Here is a 16,778-nt window from a genome sequence, read left to right on the forward strand (position 1 = left end):
TATATTTTATATTCTCTCTCTTTCGAAAAGATTCATGTTTTAGGAAAAAATGTATCAAAAATGTATTTGTTATTAAGTAGTAATTGTAAATTTCAAAGAAATTAGTTGTGATTGTTGTATTGTGATTAGCTAAAAGTTATAGCTAATTAGAAGAAAACAATACATTTATAATCAGAATTCAAGATATTTTTTAATATGCGTACAATTTCTAAAAAATATAACATTTTAGTATTTCAGATCGGATCTCATACTAATCATGAGTTCAGGATAATTTATTCATCCTTAATATCAGAAAACATGTAGTATCTATGTTCCATGTCTACGGTTAGGAGCAAAAATACGTGTTTTACCAGTTATTTCTGTTAGATATTTTTTTAAGGCGAAAATACAATTTCAATCCTTAAAGAAAGAGTTCCTGAAAATAGTGTTGAACTCACATCGATTGCAGATATCGAAGATTGGCCAGCTCACGTGGAAGCTTTCCTGAAAGGCTAAGGGCCTTGAGAGATCTATTTTCATACCAGAAAACAAACATATTAGAATATAACAAAAGAACTACTTAAATAAGAAATATCGGAACAATTATTAACACTCACATGCTTGTTATGTGACAAGTCATGTTGTTATAGATGCTACAATTACAACCAATGGTGTTGTTTATGTTCTCCGAATTCGACGTAGGTCCTTGCATTATATTTAGGGTTCTTGAACTGCAAGGATCTCCATAACTTAGGTTCAGTCCCTTGATACCAAGTGTTGTAGCTATCTTCTCTAGCACATTCACTGCGTAATTATAATAAGATATATAATTAAGCAAGTAATAGACGTTTAAATATGCGCATTTTCACGATGACTCATAAAAAAATTAATGGCGACAATTCTCATACACTCATCTAGATGGAGAGCTGATGAGACAAATGTTGTTGGGATTGCTAAGAAACTTGCGATAATGGTAAAGAACAGAAGAAGACGAACTGAAAGCGCGAGCACCATCGAGATATGTGATATATGTGGGGATATTTTGTATGTGTAATTGTTTTGTTAGTTACAAAATCCAATACTGTCATCAACCAGGCTCAATTATTTTATAATGTTCATGGACAGGGTCGGCTCAACATCCAGATAGGCCCTTAGGCAAAAACAAAATTTTTGGACCCCATCAATACTATTAATTCTTCAGCATGACCAACTGATATTAGTTGGGTCCAATAATTTTTTCAATAGATTATATACAATGTTTTTTCCTAACCACAAACAGTTATGTATTTGATTTTTACATGCATGATGAATCAGTTACAGCCGGCAAAAAAGGATCAGTTACATTTTATGTATTGTTTGTTTATTTTTTTTTCTAACATCATCAACTTTATTAATTAATTTGTGCAAGTACAAAATATATTTTAAAATATTAGCATTTACGTACATCATTATATCTATTCTATTAATTCTTCAGCATGACCAGTTGATAAAAGTTGTATCCACCTTTTAAAATTTATAACTCCCTTTTAATACACTTTATTTAATTTTCTATAACTGTCCATGATTACTAATCGAACATGTAACTGTACTTATACCTTCGAACATGTAACTGTCTTTACACTAGCCAACTGTCATTTAAATATTATCGCACCCAACTTCTTTCATATACTTTTTTTTTGTAAATTAACTTCTATCATATACTGATATACATATAATAACAGTCGACGATTAGCATATTTACATAACAAACGCTAATTAATCATATATCATATTTAAAATTATGATCGGACCTCAACTTTCAAACCATATATCTTATTTAAGTTTCAAATATTATTTTATTCAAATCAAAATATACAACTGTATATGAATTTTGATAATATATAAAAGGTTCATTATAAATATGTTTTTATATATTTTTATAATTATTAAATTAAAGAATTATGATTTAAAAAATATAACATGCGGATAACCGCAAAATTAAGCATAGCGAGTACAAAATTATTTGCTTGCGGATTGTATGGGTGTGATTTTTTGACCAAAACAAATTGAAATCCGCGGGTTGGCGGGTCAGCGGCCGGATTCGACCCGCAACCTATTCATAACTGACTATATACCGGATCAATTTTTAAACTGCCATTATTTAATAAAATATATTTTGATTAATATTTACACACAAATATGACTTCAAAAAAACATACGAATATAATCACAAAAAATATAAATATAAAACTAAATTTAAAATAAAAAATATACCCGCTCTTTAAGGGCGGGTCAAAATCTAGTTAGCATTAATCTCTATGATTTTGACTTTCTAATACAGAGTAAAATATATTTTAAATAATTAAAATAATGCTCTTATAAATTTTTCACTGTTTATAATATTTTATCCTTTGTTTCATGTTTTTTCATTTTCTTATATATTACAGATTAAACAAATGTATCATGATTTTTAATATACTTCACATAACATTTAACATTTTCATCATAAATAAAGTTGATTGAAATATTTAAGTTAAATTTAATATTATCTTAAAATTAAATTTTAGATATAAAATAATAAATATATATTATTAATATTAAAAATAAAGTTATATTTTCATATCAATTATTCAGTTTCCTCTGTTACCATTTTTTTCTTATGACATATTAAAAGTAATCAAAGAATTACAATTCAAAATAGTTTATTCAATTTTAAAAGTTGTCCGTTCTTTATAATTATATGCACGTCTGTCCTTCCATAGGGAATTACATTTTATTGGTTGTTATATTCTGGTCTGATTACCCAGATCATCTCAAGTTTGAGTAATAGAATAGCCGTTGCCGTCAAAAAAATAATATATAACTGCTTAAAAAACTTGAATAATATTATAACGTAAATGGTTAAGAATGATAACTGCTAAACCTAAATTCGTGGGAAAGCTATAACTACACTCACCCTTATTTAAATCATTTATAAATTTATTATTATAAATATATTTTTGTATAATAATTTTAAAATATATATAACCTATGGATTACCACAAAATTAAGCGGAATGGGTGCGGATACAATTTTGTTTTTGCGGGTTGTACGGGTCATATTTTATAACCAAAACAAAATTGAAATTCCGCGAGTTGGCGGGTCAGCGGGGCAAATTCGACCCGTAATCCAGCCTTACGTGCGTATACCGGATCAATATTTAAATTTCTACATTTAATAAAATATATTTTGATTAAAATTTATATAAAAATATGATTACCAAAAAAAATATAATCAAAAAGAAAAAATATCAAAAAATTTAATTTAAAAAAAAAATATAAGGGCGGGTCAAAAGCTAGTTAGTATTAATTTTTAATATTTTAATTATTATAAAAAGTTATTTTTAAAACAGAATTAAAAATTCATATGTTAATTCATATATTTTAGTTATTATCAAATTACATATTATTATATTTTGTAACACTATTTAAATTTAATTCTAATACATATATGTTAAAAGAAAAAAAACAAAAATATACATATTATTATATTTTGTAACACTATTTACATTTAAATCTAATACAATATATGTTAAAAGAAAAAAAACAAAAAAAAAAGTAAAAGTTGGAATGTGCCCTGGTCCATGGAACTGTCGCACTGACCCGCCCCATATAATAAGTCGGCACTGTTCATGGAAAAATGTTCTCTTTGGGGTTTTCTTCTCGGTCGTCAGTGACTAGAGAATAGAGATAAATTGATATCGACAAAAACTAGTACTGCTGAAATGTCGAAGTTCATAAAGCTTGATGTTCCATGTCCACTTATGACATGTGGCTGATGTATGTATATGATGGCGAATTCCCAGCAGTAATCTTGTTTTAGTTCATTAGCCTCTTTTCACGATTTATTTTGTTCATAAATGATCATTTCCAGGCCATTTTTTTTGTTAACCATTTTTGAGTTGTTTATATCTCAAATATATAGACACTTAAGCAATGTCGAAGTTCATAAATGTTTGATGTTTCTTGTCCAGTTATGACATAAGGCTGATGTAGGCAAGGGACTTATTATTTGAGATCCGGATTCGATCCGAGATCCACTCCGGATCCGGATTCGATCCGAGATTCACTCCGGATTTGATCCGAGATCCACTGATTCGATCTGAGATCCACTCCGGATCCGGATTCGAACCGAAATCCACTCCGGATACGCTCCGAAATTAAGATATCCAGAGCGTTCGGATCCGAATTCAGATGGTAAAATCATTGATCTGTCAAAATCGAATTCCGGATCCAAATATCATAATTTTTAGATCTGGATATCTGGATTCGGATCCGTATTTATAAAATATATTAAAACTTTTTAATTTTATTAATAACTATATTTGATATATTAATGTTTATTCATAAAACTAGTTTTATAATACTATATTTTAATTTTAGATATTATATTAATATTATAAATCTTGTATAAATATTTAATTAATTTATTATTTTAAAATTTTCTTATTTTAAAAATTCTTATTTTTATTTTATTAATTATTTTTGCGAATCCGAATTTAGATATTCACGGATAATATGATATATATATGGATATCCAGAAGTCTTGAATTCAAATCTGGATACTAAATCCATGGATCGGACGAATCCGATTCCAAATCCGAATTCACATACCCCAATTTTTTCGGAATCCGTCCCAGCCGCTGATTAATACTATAACTAATTCTCAGCGGTGATTTGGTATTAATGCATTAGCCTCTTTCCCTGCTTTATCTCTGTTAGAAGTGATGTATGACCCAAATCTTCTGCATTCATTTAGTGTTACACAGAATGACAGAAGACAATTATTGAAGTTTACATGTAGCCACAATAAAAAAAATAAAAGATGAATCAGTTTCAATCTTTGTGTACAAATCATTTCACAGATCCAGCCTTTCAAACAATATGTTGGTTGGATGCTCTGAGCTTAAAAATGTCAGACTCACTGTCCATCTCTTCTTTTGACTTAAACAAAAAAAGAGTAAAATCATTTTTAAGGTATATGATCTAAAGGCTTCAAGAAGTATGATTTATATCTTTTGAGTAGTGATTTTCCACAAGAAACTAATCGAGCTTTTACTATTGATTTAGAATTTAAAGGCTTTAAAAAAGTATGACTAGGAAAGATCACCGATTTCGTTTTCTTTCTAGTCTTGGTCAAGACCAGTTGGCAATATACTAATCGTGTACTAAACGTTTTTAAAAGTACACTCATCAATCAATCTCAACCTACCAAGCAGGCTAGTCAACCTGCATCAATCAGTATCAGTGTCTATCTTTTCTATAGTAGTCCTAAAAATGAGTTGGGTCAATCCAATAAATCTGGACCGGCCCATTAACAATTTGGTAAAAGCTTCGTAGCAGTACAAAAGACCGCTGGCAAAAAGCCGCTGGGAGACTTGGAGCGGCATTCTAGCTCGACAACATTAAGTCGCTGTAGTGATAAAGCCGCTGGGACACTTAGAAATTCTTCGAACTCTTCATGATTTGTATGCAACGGCTTTGCATACCGCTGCAGGATGCCGATTGAGAATCCGTAAATCTCGTCCAAATCTTGGTTTCCAGCGGCTTTATGACAAGGTGACATTAGACTGCTGTGAAACCTAAAATGCCTTACACTTAGACAAATCAGCTCACGAGTTAAACCACTACTTTTATCTCCAAAACACCTCTAAAGCTTCCAAAATCACCATTTTGCATCTTCAACATATGATAAGAACAAATGCAATGAAATACAACCTAAACATGCTTAACTCCTACTCTATATAATCAAAATATACAATAATGAAATGCTAAAACAATGCAAATATGCAAGATATCAATTGTACAAGTTGCAGTGATGAACAATTAAAGGTTCATGAATGACTCATTTCTTTTCTCCTTTTACGTGTTTCTAGCTCCAAAAGTATCATTTAACAAATATTATGAAGGTTTTTATATAAAAAGAAAGTAAAAGATTTTCAATTTTGTGTAGCGTTAGGAAAGTTATAGGAAAGAGGGTTTGATTCAACAACCACTATATAATATATATATACTTCGAGTTTGACAAACGCTTATAGAGATGTGTTTTTCGATCTATGTATTAGTAATAAGATTTCAGACAACTTTAATGATATGACTATGTAGTAAGCTAACTATAAGACTGCTTATAGGCCTTTCTTTTTAGTCTTAAGAGATATAAGGACTCGTACACATCTTTTGATATCACACCGACGAGGAAGGCAACTCCACAGTGGAGTTTAGAATTATAGATTCGGGGTACGATGGGTAGAGATCACTACCAGACACAGATGACTTCATTGTCGATGCTGTTTGATCGGTCACACCAGATGTGCTCGAGCTTCCATGTGTATCAGCGTCCCTCATCTTTGAGATGCTCCAGTTATGTCCATATAAACCATGATCTGACATAACTTGTGTTACTTCAATCTCGCCTTCGAGCATTTGTGCAGCTTCTGACATTGTAGGCCTTAAAGAGGGAGATGCATGTGTGCAAACGAGCGCAACTTTGATCATCCTTACTGCTTCTTTGCTGTTGAAATCACCTTCAAGAACTGGATCTACAATTTCCATTATGTCCCCTGTCTGTTGCAGCGCCAATGCCTGAGGCTCAGATGTAAAAGTGGTTTAAATAAATGTAAAAAAGAAAGAAGGTAAAATCTGTATATATCAAATGAAAAACAATCTCTACAGTTACCCAATTGATAAGGGAGACGTGTTCAACACTTCCCTTGTGTTTAGTATTACTCTTGCCACTAACAATCTCCATGGCCACAACCCCGAAGCTATACACGTCCGCTTTCTCTGTTAGTTGACCCCATAATGCATACTCTGGAGCCATGTATCCGCTGCATTGTAACAAGAACCAAGACTTGAGCTATATTTCTTTGGACACACTGTGAAGTTTTTGTTTTATAATATACTACTTACATGGTTCCTGCAATCTTGGTGCTAATATGACTGTGTTCTTCTTCGTGGAGCCTGGCCAAACCGAAGTCAGATATCTTTGCATTCAGGTCAGCGTCTAGAAGCACATTTGTTGTTTTTATGTCACGGTGAACCATCCTGACTGCAGATCCTTCATGGAGGAATGCAAGCCCTCTTGCGATTCCTACACAGATTTTCTGTCTCATTGCCCATTCTAACTTCGTTGAGCTCTTTCCTGGAAATGATACTACTTGACATGTGATAACATATATAGAGATATGTACACCTGAATTAGAATCAAGATGTAAAGGAAAGCTGAATGCCTTTTGATGTATTACCAGACAAAGCAAGAGCAAGGGAGTTGTTTTCCATGTACTCATACACGAGCAGAAGTTGATCTTTTTCGACACAGCATCCATAAAGCTTGACAAGATTTGGATAATTCAGACCTGAGATCATGCCAATCTCATTCACAAACTCGCGGTTTCCTTGGCATGACTTGGAAGAAAGCTGCTTCACTGCTATGATTGTTCCATCTGACAGCTCTCCCTGCATTAAGTTTCAGTCACATTCAAAACAAGAAGCAAGCCATATCTTGAATAAAAATTGAGAAGATCTGGGCATCTATGTTTTAATATATACTTTGAATACGGATCCGAAACCTCCTTCTCCAAGTTTGTTGGCTTGATCAAAATTGTTTGTTGCAGCTTGCAGTTGCCCCCATGTAAAGCAAACAGTTTGCAGACTCTGTGCTCTCAGTTCTATTGTGACCAAGTAGAAAATAATTAGTAATATGCTAAAATGAATTAGTTATATAGCACAAATGGATTCATACCACGTTCTCTTGTGTTATTGTCTTCTCTGCATCTTTTCCGAGCATATATTCCCAAAGCCAAGAGAAAAATTGTTACCAAGGCACCCGTTGCCCCGAAAATGATGGGAGAACTAATGTGATGTTTGATTTTCTCCGCTACAAATGATAGAGTAGGTGTAAATTATAAAAACCAATACAGAGAAAGATATGTTTAATAAAGTAGGTATTTTCTTTTTGTCTAAAAACCTCCACATCGGGGCTCCTGACCTGAAATTTTGAAAGATGAATATTATCATTAGGTGCCAATAACATGAAAGAAAAAAAAACATTTATAAAAGCTAATCTTCTCAAGTTATGGCAGTTTGAGAGTGAAACAACTCTTTGTAAAGAAATCTTTGAAACCATACGAGAGTTATGTTGTTGAAGCAGCGACTTAAGATAATCAAATAAGGTGGTTTTCGAGGAACAGAGAGATAAGTGTTATTTACTGTGACATAAGGAGATTGCAGAGATAAGAGGGCCATAGTTTCCTCTTTCGGGTATGAGGGTTGTCCCTTTCCCTGCCCAATACAACTGAATCTCTAACATATGATCGGTCACATTAGCTTTCAGTTCTCTGATAACAGGCTTCAGAGCCCCTTTAGCCTCCTCTTTGATGTTAAAATCACTCAAGACCAGTTTCCCCTAACAAGAGAGGGAAAAAATATGAAATGAACGTCAATCTTTCATTCTGAGAATAGGAAATAAAGAACACCAACGCTTTACCTGAACATAGACGTCAAATATGCGTCTTCCCTCACGCTTGAATGGTGGTTCTTCGTCTGAAAACTGAATCTCCACAAAATGGAGGCTCACATTGTAGTCTCCATTTTCCAAGCAAAATGCATAATAAACAAGAGAGAGAGCAGATCGACGTGCGGTCTTATAAAGACCATGAGAATCTCCAGGTACTGCCAAATTAGTTGAAATGGTGTATGCGTCCTCTTCAGTTTTATCATCCACAAAGTTACCAGTGTTACTGATTCCCCAGTTTTTGAAGCGCAGATTTGTTGAGGCTTTGGTAATGTTGTTATCAGCTTCATATGCAATTTTGTAGCCAACTTTATATGAAGAGTTTGTAATAACTAATTCTCCACCACAGTTTATATGTAGAAACCCCTGATCTACAATCCATAACGACCAACAGAAAGAGAGAATTAACAGGGAAAACGGACCAGAGAAGTGACTGCATGTTAGAGATAAGTTAAGACAGCTCATATAATGTGTACTCACAGTTTGTGCATTTGATTGGAGCAGTACATGGAAGAAGCCCAGTTCTGCACCAAAATTGTTAGGCATCACATCGGCACAAAACATTCATACGATTGTTACTTCTGCTTATTTGAAACTAAGAGATTTCCAAGTTTTTGATGCAATATAAAAACAGAAGAGTGCACTTACAAGTTGTTCTTCACATAGGAACTCCGGTATGTATTAATGTTACTGGTTTACATATAGTGAATAAAAAACTTCAACATGAGCAGGTTATTAACAATAAGATAGCAGGTTAGGAAAATAGAGAGAAGGTTGTACGGATTTTCGCGGCAGCTAGATGACCATGAGAAATTGTTGTAAGAGAGATCACTATGAAGAAACCACCAAAAAGATTAACTGACATGACGAAAAAAAATAGCTCAGGTCATAGGACAACGGAAAGATTAAACGTACATATTAGACCGGCTATTGAAAAGACCACTAGATTCAAAGTCCCCTGAGAGCCTATTTCCAGTCAAATAGCTGAAAGAACATGTCCAAGAAGATACAATAGAATAAGGTTCCCAGCTCTTTAGCATTCTCAATGTCATCTTGTAGCACTTACGTATAATCTGGTGCCTTATCTCCATTTACTTCACCAGTCAAGTTGTTAAACGATAAGTCACTGCCGCAAACAACGTGTACAAAATAAACAATAAATTCTGGATGGATGTTTTGTGTTTTCACTTTTCAATATATAAATTTGCAGATTTCGCAACAATTCTTAAATAGACCATCTCAATATCTCATACATGCAAAGGTTTAAATACATCAGATCTTGTCATACTTTTTTTTATGACGAGAGGAGAGAGGTTATATGTCCGAAGACCAGAATAGTCGTAGGAGAAGATCCCGACCATACACATTTAAGTCTACTTTCCAATGAAAGTAGACCTTTCCTAGCGGGACTTAAACATGTGACCTCTAAGATCTCTACTACATAATCCAAAATTTTAACCACAATGTCAAATCGTAGTTGGTGATCTTGTCATACTTGCATAGCACTCTCAAAAAGTTACCTTATTTTCTCTCTATGATATTTATTGATGTGCTTATGTACAGCTAAAACTGATTTAGTCCAGTAACTTTAAGCATATAAAAAAAAAAAACTTTAAGCATATAAATGTCCGATGTGATGAGTCCAACGCAAATATCTCAGCAACATAAAAAAAATTACATTTTCAGATTTAACCAAAACAAACTTACAGAGTTTTCAAATCCTCCTTGCTCCAGATGTAAGAAGGAATTGAACCAGACAGACTCACATTCCTCAAAATCCTGAAACAGGGACGGAGACATTAGTTTGACATTCTCAGATAAACCAAAGCTTCATTGGAAAACACATACAGGGTTTTGATGACTTCGCTAGATATATTTGGAAAGGAGTGTATCCCAGTCGTATCACTAATGCTCCTGAAAAATGGATATGAAAGGTCAGTATATTCATTTCAATGGTCCTTTTGCTGATCAATTAACTAAAAGTAGTTAATACCCACAGGTGGGTAAGATTTTCGAGGCGGGCCACCGCGTCAGGAATAGGGCCTTTCAGTCCACTTGCATGTAGATCTCTGTTGATCATAATCGACACAAATTAGATGACATTAAACACACAAAAAATAAGAGAAATTATAATTAGTAATGATGGACAAGCTTACAGCCTTTGAAGCCCAGACCAGCTGCCAATATATTCTGGGATGATGCCACTGAAGTTATTGTCACATAACCTACTGCATAGTGTAAATAAACAACTAGTTCACTTCCTTGCGGGTCAAGGAAACATTCTCATTCTCAACAAACTCCAATTAAGAGGTTACAGTTCAATTTAGGTGCCAATAAAACAATATTTTTCGAAACTTACATTTTCTCAAGCTTTATCAGTCTAGCGAGAGTGATAGGAAGGCTTCCTGTAAATTGATTGGATGCGAGTTCCCTGCAAAACAGAGGTTTCAGATTATACTTTAGCTAAATACTTAACTATTTCAATAAAATCAAAGATTCTGGTGGTTTTTGGACAATGGTTAATAAGATGCAAAGAGAATCTTACAATCCTGTTAGGTTGGTCAAGTTACCAAGCCAATCAGGAATTGGACCAGAGAATTGGTTGGCTTCAACCCCTCTGAAAAATAGCATCACGTTAATGTAGTATTAGACTAATGATTAGAAGGCACACTCCTAGAGGCTACATGTATGAGACGTACAGAAATGTCAGGTTCTTGAAGTTTTGTAAACCAGATGGTAAAGGGCCTGACAAATTATTCGCGCACAGCGAGCTGCGTCCAAAGTCAAAGTTAACTCGCGAATCCTACAGAGGGAATTGTCGGAGCTGGAAAATAAACAAAGAGAAAGACAGAGAACTGACATGAAAGTGAGGTCTGGCATTGAAGCCCATTCCGCCGGGATGGAGCCTGAAAGGTAATTTCGGCACAACTCTCTGTAAAGAAGAGCCAAAACTCACTATAAATACTAGATCGATTTCCGCGCTACGCGCGGATAATTTTTATTTAAAATTTACTAATAATTAAATATGAGTATAACTCACAAAAAATTATTTTAACCATCTAAAATATGTATATGATGGTGAGCAAATGTAAAAAAAAAAAAAACTGTTAACTCAATGTTTTAAAACCGGATCAGATATTGGTTAGGTTATTATATGCCTAGAGGATCCCATTAACTCGACATTGACTCCTAAAAAAGAAAAAAAAAATTTAAACATAGTGGATTATATTTATTCATTTGATTTTATTTTACTTTGATATAGTTGAAGAAAACTAAGGTACAAATAACTAATATTTTTTTTCTAAACGTTTCACATTTTTATAGTTTTAATTTTCATCTTCGTAATTTTCAGAAAAAATAAGATGTAGTTTAATTTTATTTATTATGAAAGCTGAAATTGAAAATCGAGGCCATTACATATTGTGCTAAAATTAATTTAAAAAGTAATTTGGTCATTTGCTTGTAATAAAAGTATGTGTCATACCGTTTGTCTAGGTTTTTACTGGTGGTTTGTTACTGTTGTTCTTATACTCTTAAAATATTATTATTTTGTAATATTTATTTTTGTTTTTTTCAGTTATATGGATCATAACAAATATCCGCTTTAAATTATAGTTTTTGTTATTTGAAAATCAAAGGGATGGTGGTGAATCAAAAACAGATTAAAAATTAATGATCTGGACGAAATAAATTGGATCATAAATACTTTTGAATATCGAGATATTTGATTCATGCCCATCCCTTGTTAGAAGTTTTACATTCTTGTTTTGCCTGAAATGCTCACATTCTTGTGCAGTTATTTAACACCCCCTCTGAAGTTTTACATTCATAGGGTTGTGTAAATTTGAAGAGGGATGATTGCGTTTCTTGTAACCCCGTGGTTTGATTTGCAGATGTTTTTAAATTTCTCCATATAACAGGTTGTAAGAGGGTTGATTGAACTTATATTGGCTACAATTTGGAGCTGCTGAAGTTTTTTTCTTTTCATAGTTGCTTAGATTTTTTTGCTAAATGGTTGCTAATTTTGATGCTAAGTTGAAAGTCGTGTGTTTTCTGGTTTTAAAAAGTCTTTTGTTTGGATATTGATTCAACTGTGGTTGTCGTTTTTATTTGAGATTTGTATACCTTCCCTTCCAAGTAACTTGTAATGAATATTAAGGAAGCTCAATTTCTCAAAAAAACAAAATATTAAGGAAGCCCAAAAAGAGTATTAAAGCCCACACGTTGGCTCACTCATCTATTGTTTGTCTATACCATTTAATGTAACGTAAGATTCTTTGTAGTTTATGAACTTTGTGGATGCTGGACAGTGGACACGACTAATGAGCCTGCCAAATGGGTCTTAGTATTTCCTGCAAAGTATATTTACTTCAATTAAACTAAGTAGCAGACAAAAAAAAGTGAGTAAAGAATATACGTACACCTCACACATCCATAAGCAAATTCAGGCTTATTTTCAATCATTTGAGCTTTATACAGTACAGCACTGGAAACCACCTTCGTGACACTTCGTTGATGTCACAGTTTCTGTATTTGGGGATCCATTAACGTTTGAATCAAGTTTAGGAAACACCGTATCAATTTTGACCTTATCATTACTCAATTGACGTGTACTTCGTTAGATAGTTTGAATATAGGCAATATTCTTGGACGTGAAGGTAGCCCATCCTCAACTCTACAATGATGTTATCATTATGTGTGTGAAACACCTGTTTAAATTGAAAGCGCAAGTGTCATTGGGGTGATCACTGTTGTATCCCGTGTTACTGTTGTATCTTGCGTTAAAAGGGTAGAATCAGTGAAGTCACTTGATTGACGACTATGGCCGTAAGAGAAAAGTTGAGTTCCTCTATCTCTTGCTCGTGTGCCCTTTATCTGTGTCATAGGCACAGTCCTAGACAAATGCATCCTCTTTACTTTTTCTTCTAGATTCATGCTCGATAAAGGGATGTAAGAAACAGAGGAAGCTGCATAAGGGAAGGTTGATTCTTCTGATAGTTTCCCATCACCATTGCTCTGCATTTACAACAACACATGTTTAATTTAATCCTAATTGCTTGAGTTTGAGAAGAGAGAGAATCCAAACTTGGCCTGACTATACTTCGCCAGCATTAAGTTCTTCCAGGAGAGCTCCAAGTACATGTTGGGGACAATACTTATCTGGAGTGAATTTGCTTGCCTATATTCATTAGTGGAAGGGTGATTGAGTGTAGAGCCGTACCTAAAGTGCAACTTGTTGTTTTAATAGTATCTTGAATATGCTATTCAGTTTTTCTTAAGTTGGATACAAGGCAATATACATCTTTGATATTTGATATGGGAAGAATAATACGAATTTATCTTCAGAGTTTGGTGTAACCAAACTTTTTTTTTTAGTGTGTAATTTAACTATTTTATTACCGTCTGAAGTAATCGTTCAATAGATTGGATCTAAAGAATTTGTCGTGTACATATAATGTCAGCAAAAATAAAATATAAACATGGGAAATAGACTATTAGATGTTGTTTTTCTGTTTGCCAAAAAAAAAAGATGTTGTTTTTCTTCTATCTTCAAAGTAACAATCGATGAGTTTAGTAAATTATTTCCATTAGAAGAAAACTCTGATCTAGGTCAGTGATCTCAGATGGCTTAGTTGGTCAAGTTGTCCTCCAGACCCTCCATTGGGGGCTTGAATATAGGCAGGCGAGTCTCCCCTGAACATGGAGTCAAGTAGCCCTACATACCATCACTGGAAGCAGTTCCAAGAACATCATGAAACAGATTGGGGAGATTTTAAGAGTTGCAAGTATAAAATCAAAATTACCAGCTGACTTAATACTCATCCACTATGACGTAAAAAAAAAAGAGAAAGTTTTGTTTCATTTAAATTATGAACCTTAGCTCCTGTCTAACTTTGATATGAAGAGCATGTTGCAAAAACAGTTATACGCTTTTTTCATCCTGCCGAAATAAAGAAAAACACTTGACAGATAATCATTTAAGAATACAGAGCCTGATCTAAAGACAATTATTCAAACATTGGAGTGACGTGCTGGCACCTTTATATTTTTATTTTTTTCTTAGTATTTTCATTTCATCAACAGTTGCTATTAGCTCTCCATGTCTGAAACTGTATAAGAAGCTTCAACGGCATCTCTCCTCGATCATTATCCTGTAAAGCCAATCGTTCTCTCAGATATACACAAAACCAAGTAAGGCTCGGGAAGACAAATGTTAACAAACGGTACTACGGGAGGTAAATGCAGACCTTTTTATGACCCAAATTTGTGAAGGTTTGTTCTCAAATTAATTGCAATGCTTCCAAAAATATTGATGAAGCTCCGATGACACAATCTCCCATGGTTAAAGAACAGAACATCAATCATCTAAAGCTGTAAACCTGGTGCAATCACAACCTCAGGCTCTCATAGGAAATTAAAGCCTTCCAAATCTGCAAGAAAAGAACCCATCTAAGCATATAACCTAAGAGGGGCTATGTGAGGAAATTGCAAGAGATAGAAACAAAACACAATCTTGCAGCATCACAATCAACAAACGATTGGTAGTCTTGTAATTTATAATGCTGCAGCTGTTTTAAATAAGCGAGTGTGGACCATTATTGTAATTTTAGACGCCAGACTGTAGATAAAACATAAGGAAAAATGTCAAACCTAACTTGAAGAAAATATAAGCATGGAGATAGCATTGACAGCGCTTTTAGATGATCACGTGATGTAAAGTTATTCAAGTTAAACCAAACAGAATGCATCAAGAGACTACTTACGTACCATACCGTGTTCCTGATAAAAGCTTGTGCACCAGGTGGTTTCAGATAGAATTGATAAGCATGATGCCCTTCACTCTGTCAAACAATTAACTCAGAGTGAGATTCAAGTCCTAACATTGCTTTATTCTTAAAGTGACTATATTAGCCTTAGACAAAAACACATATATAACTGTGAAAGCACAACTTGTTTTTGTAAACAGAAAATATCAATAAAGCTGGAAACATATAAAAGTGCAAGAATAGATACGGACTTTGGTCGCTAAACTAACTTGCTAAGAGATGAAATTTTCACTTAATCAGTCGCTCCAAAGACTTCTCTACAGCAAGGTAATGCGCTCCTTTAGTGGGAACATGATTCTTGCTAAGAACAGATACTCCTAGAGACTCCCTTCATAACCTCATCACAACAGAAGAATCCTGACACAACAAAGTTCTCGTTAGTGTGAAGACCATACAATAACCTAAAGCAGAATATGTTCTATGTTTACCTGATGCATAGTCTCCTGAAGTGCTTCAATAGTATTCTCTAGCGTCCAAGACAGTTCACTGTCCCAAGCAAGAGTTGTAGCCATTAGCCAACATTGAGCTTCCACCTAATTCATTAAACTCAACTTGCGTCAACGGAAGTGTCGGAATGACTGGTATCTTATGAAAAAAAAGCTTGAAACTTTAGGCTACAGAGTCTTAATGACATGAAAAAGAGGAGATTATGAAGAACCTTGCCTCAAGGCCAGCGTACACATCAATGAAAAGTGCATACCCAGCAGGACCATAACCTGTTTTCATTCCGTCAAGACAAAACTCATGTCAGCTTCTGAAACTAATCTAAGAACTTGTCCTAAAATGCATCAATTGTCACTGATATCATTTTTCAATGTTAATTGAACTTACGATGAAAGTGGAGACCGCCGCTACGCCTTTTGACTTCATCGAGGTGACATCGCCGGAAGAGACACCGGTCTGGACGACTGGTTTGACGGGACCGGAGGAGACCGCCGCTACGTCTTTTGGTTTCATGGAGCTGACGTCGCCGGAAGAGACACCTGTTTGGACCACGGATTTAACCGGAGTTGAGGGGACCGCCGCTTCCCCGTTCGGTTTTACTGAGTCGGGAACACCGGATAACTTCATCGGAAAGCGCAGTGGAGAGGATTTAAGAACTTCTGATGAAAACCAAAACACAGAGAATGAGATCTTATATAGAATCTCAGAGGGAGAAAGCAAAAAGAAACCATTAATGGGATTAAAGAGTGAAGAAGAGTGGGAGAGAATTGATTGTTCCTACGAAAGATCTCTTAACGGAGGAAACGAAGAAGAGAAGAAAATAGAAAACCAATCGACAATCGTGAAAGGAGAAAGGGGATCTCAGCGTGAGATGGGTTTCACGGGCTCAATCAAATTAGAACGATACGGAACCGGTGATTTCGAAGCCCAAATGTTAGACTCGACGCATCTGACGTGGTTAAATGCTCTTCCTATTGGCACGATTTAATTGGGTGACAG

General features: G+C 34.3%; 3 protein-coding genes across 30 annotated transcripts; all 3 read right to left on the reverse strand.

Moving 5' to 3' along the window:
- Nucleotides 1–410: 410 nt before the first annotated feature.
- On the reverse strand, nt 411–1,059 carry LOC130494612 (probable LRR receptor-like serine/threonine-protein kinase At1g29720). Its single transcript, XM_056999525.1, has 3 exons — nt 888–1,059; nt 597–783; nt 411–509 (listed from the first exon to the last, which is right to left on the reverse strand). Exons 1-3 carry the CDS (start codon nt 991–993, stop codon nt 434–436), a joined length of 369 nt encoding a protein of 122 aa, XP_056855505.1. The 5' UTR covers nt 994–1,059; the 3' UTR covers nt 411–433.
- Nucleotides 1,060–5,975: 4,916 nt separating this feature from the next.
- On the reverse strand, nt 5,976–11,435 carry LOC108820910 (probable LRR receptor-like serine/threonine-protein kinase At1g29720). Of its 3 annotated transcripts, none has more exons than XM_056999527.1 (22): nt 11,369–11,435; nt 11,208–11,279; nt 11,054–11,125; nt 10,868–10,939; nt 10,665–10,733; nt 10,506–10,577; nt 10,357–10,422; nt 10,216–10,287; nt 9,575–9,634; nt 9,424–9,492; nt 9,289–9,339; nt 9,157–9,198; nt 8,989–9,032; nt 8,482–8,879; nt 8,205–8,400; nt 7,963–7,983; nt 7,738–7,872; nt 7,545–7,663; nt 7,241–7,451; nt 6,906–7,149; nt 6,673–6,823; nt 5,976–6,578 (listed from the first exon to the last, which is right to left on the reverse strand). In XM_056999527.1, the coding sequence occupies exons 1-22, from the start codon at nt 11,386–11,388 to the stop codon at nt 6,180–6,182; spliced, it is 2,655 nt and encodes an 884-aa protein (XP_056855507.1). In that variant the 5' UTR covers nt 11,389–11,435; the 3' UTR covers nt 5,976–6,179. The 3 variants fall into 3 exon arrangements, with proteins under 3 accessions (XP_056855507.1, XP_056855508.1, XP_056855506.1); XM_056999528.1 differs by having other exon boundaries at nt 6,906–7,137; nt 10,665–10,736; XM_056999526.1 differs by having other exon boundaries at nt 10,665–10,736.
- Nucleotides 11,436–13,901: 2,466 nt separating this feature from the next.
- LOC108820911 (uncharacterized) lies at nt 13,902–16,534 on the reverse strand. 26 transcript variants are annotated; one of them, XR_008941472.1, is made up of 9 exons: nt 16,167–16,534; nt 15,994–16,051; nt 15,764–15,868; nt 15,527–15,692; nt 15,277–15,350; nt 14,757–15,127; nt 14,548–14,660; nt 14,385–14,449; nt 13,902–14,237 (listed from the first exon to the last, which is right to left on the reverse strand). XR_008941472.1 is itself a non-coding variant. In XM_056999524.1 (4 exons), the coding sequence occupies exons 1-3, from the start codon at nt 16,404–16,406 to the stop codon at nt 15,819–15,821; spliced, it is 348 nt and encodes a 115-aa protein (XP_056855504.1). In that variant the 5' UTR covers nt 16,407–16,534; the 3' UTR covers nt 15,358–15,692; nt 15,764–15,818. The 26 variants fall into 26 exon arrangements, 1 of the variants encoding a protein (XP_056855504.1); XR_008941476.1 differs by lacking the exon at nt 14,385–14,449 and having other exon boundaries at nt 13,903–14,237; XR_001944415.2 differs by having other exon boundaries at nt 13,906–14,237; nt 14,385–14,660.
- Between the last annotated feature and the right edge of the window lie 244 nt (nt 16,535–16,778).

Source organism: Raphanus sativus, unplaced genomic scaffold (assembly GCF_000801105.2).
Source record: "Raphanus sativus cultivar WK10039 unplaced genomic scaffold, ASM80110v3 Scaffold1882, whole genome shotgun sequence".
Taxonomy (NCBI): domain Eukaryota; kingdom Viridiplantae; phylum Streptophyta; class Magnoliopsida; order Brassicales; family Brassicaceae; genus Raphanus; species Raphanus sativus.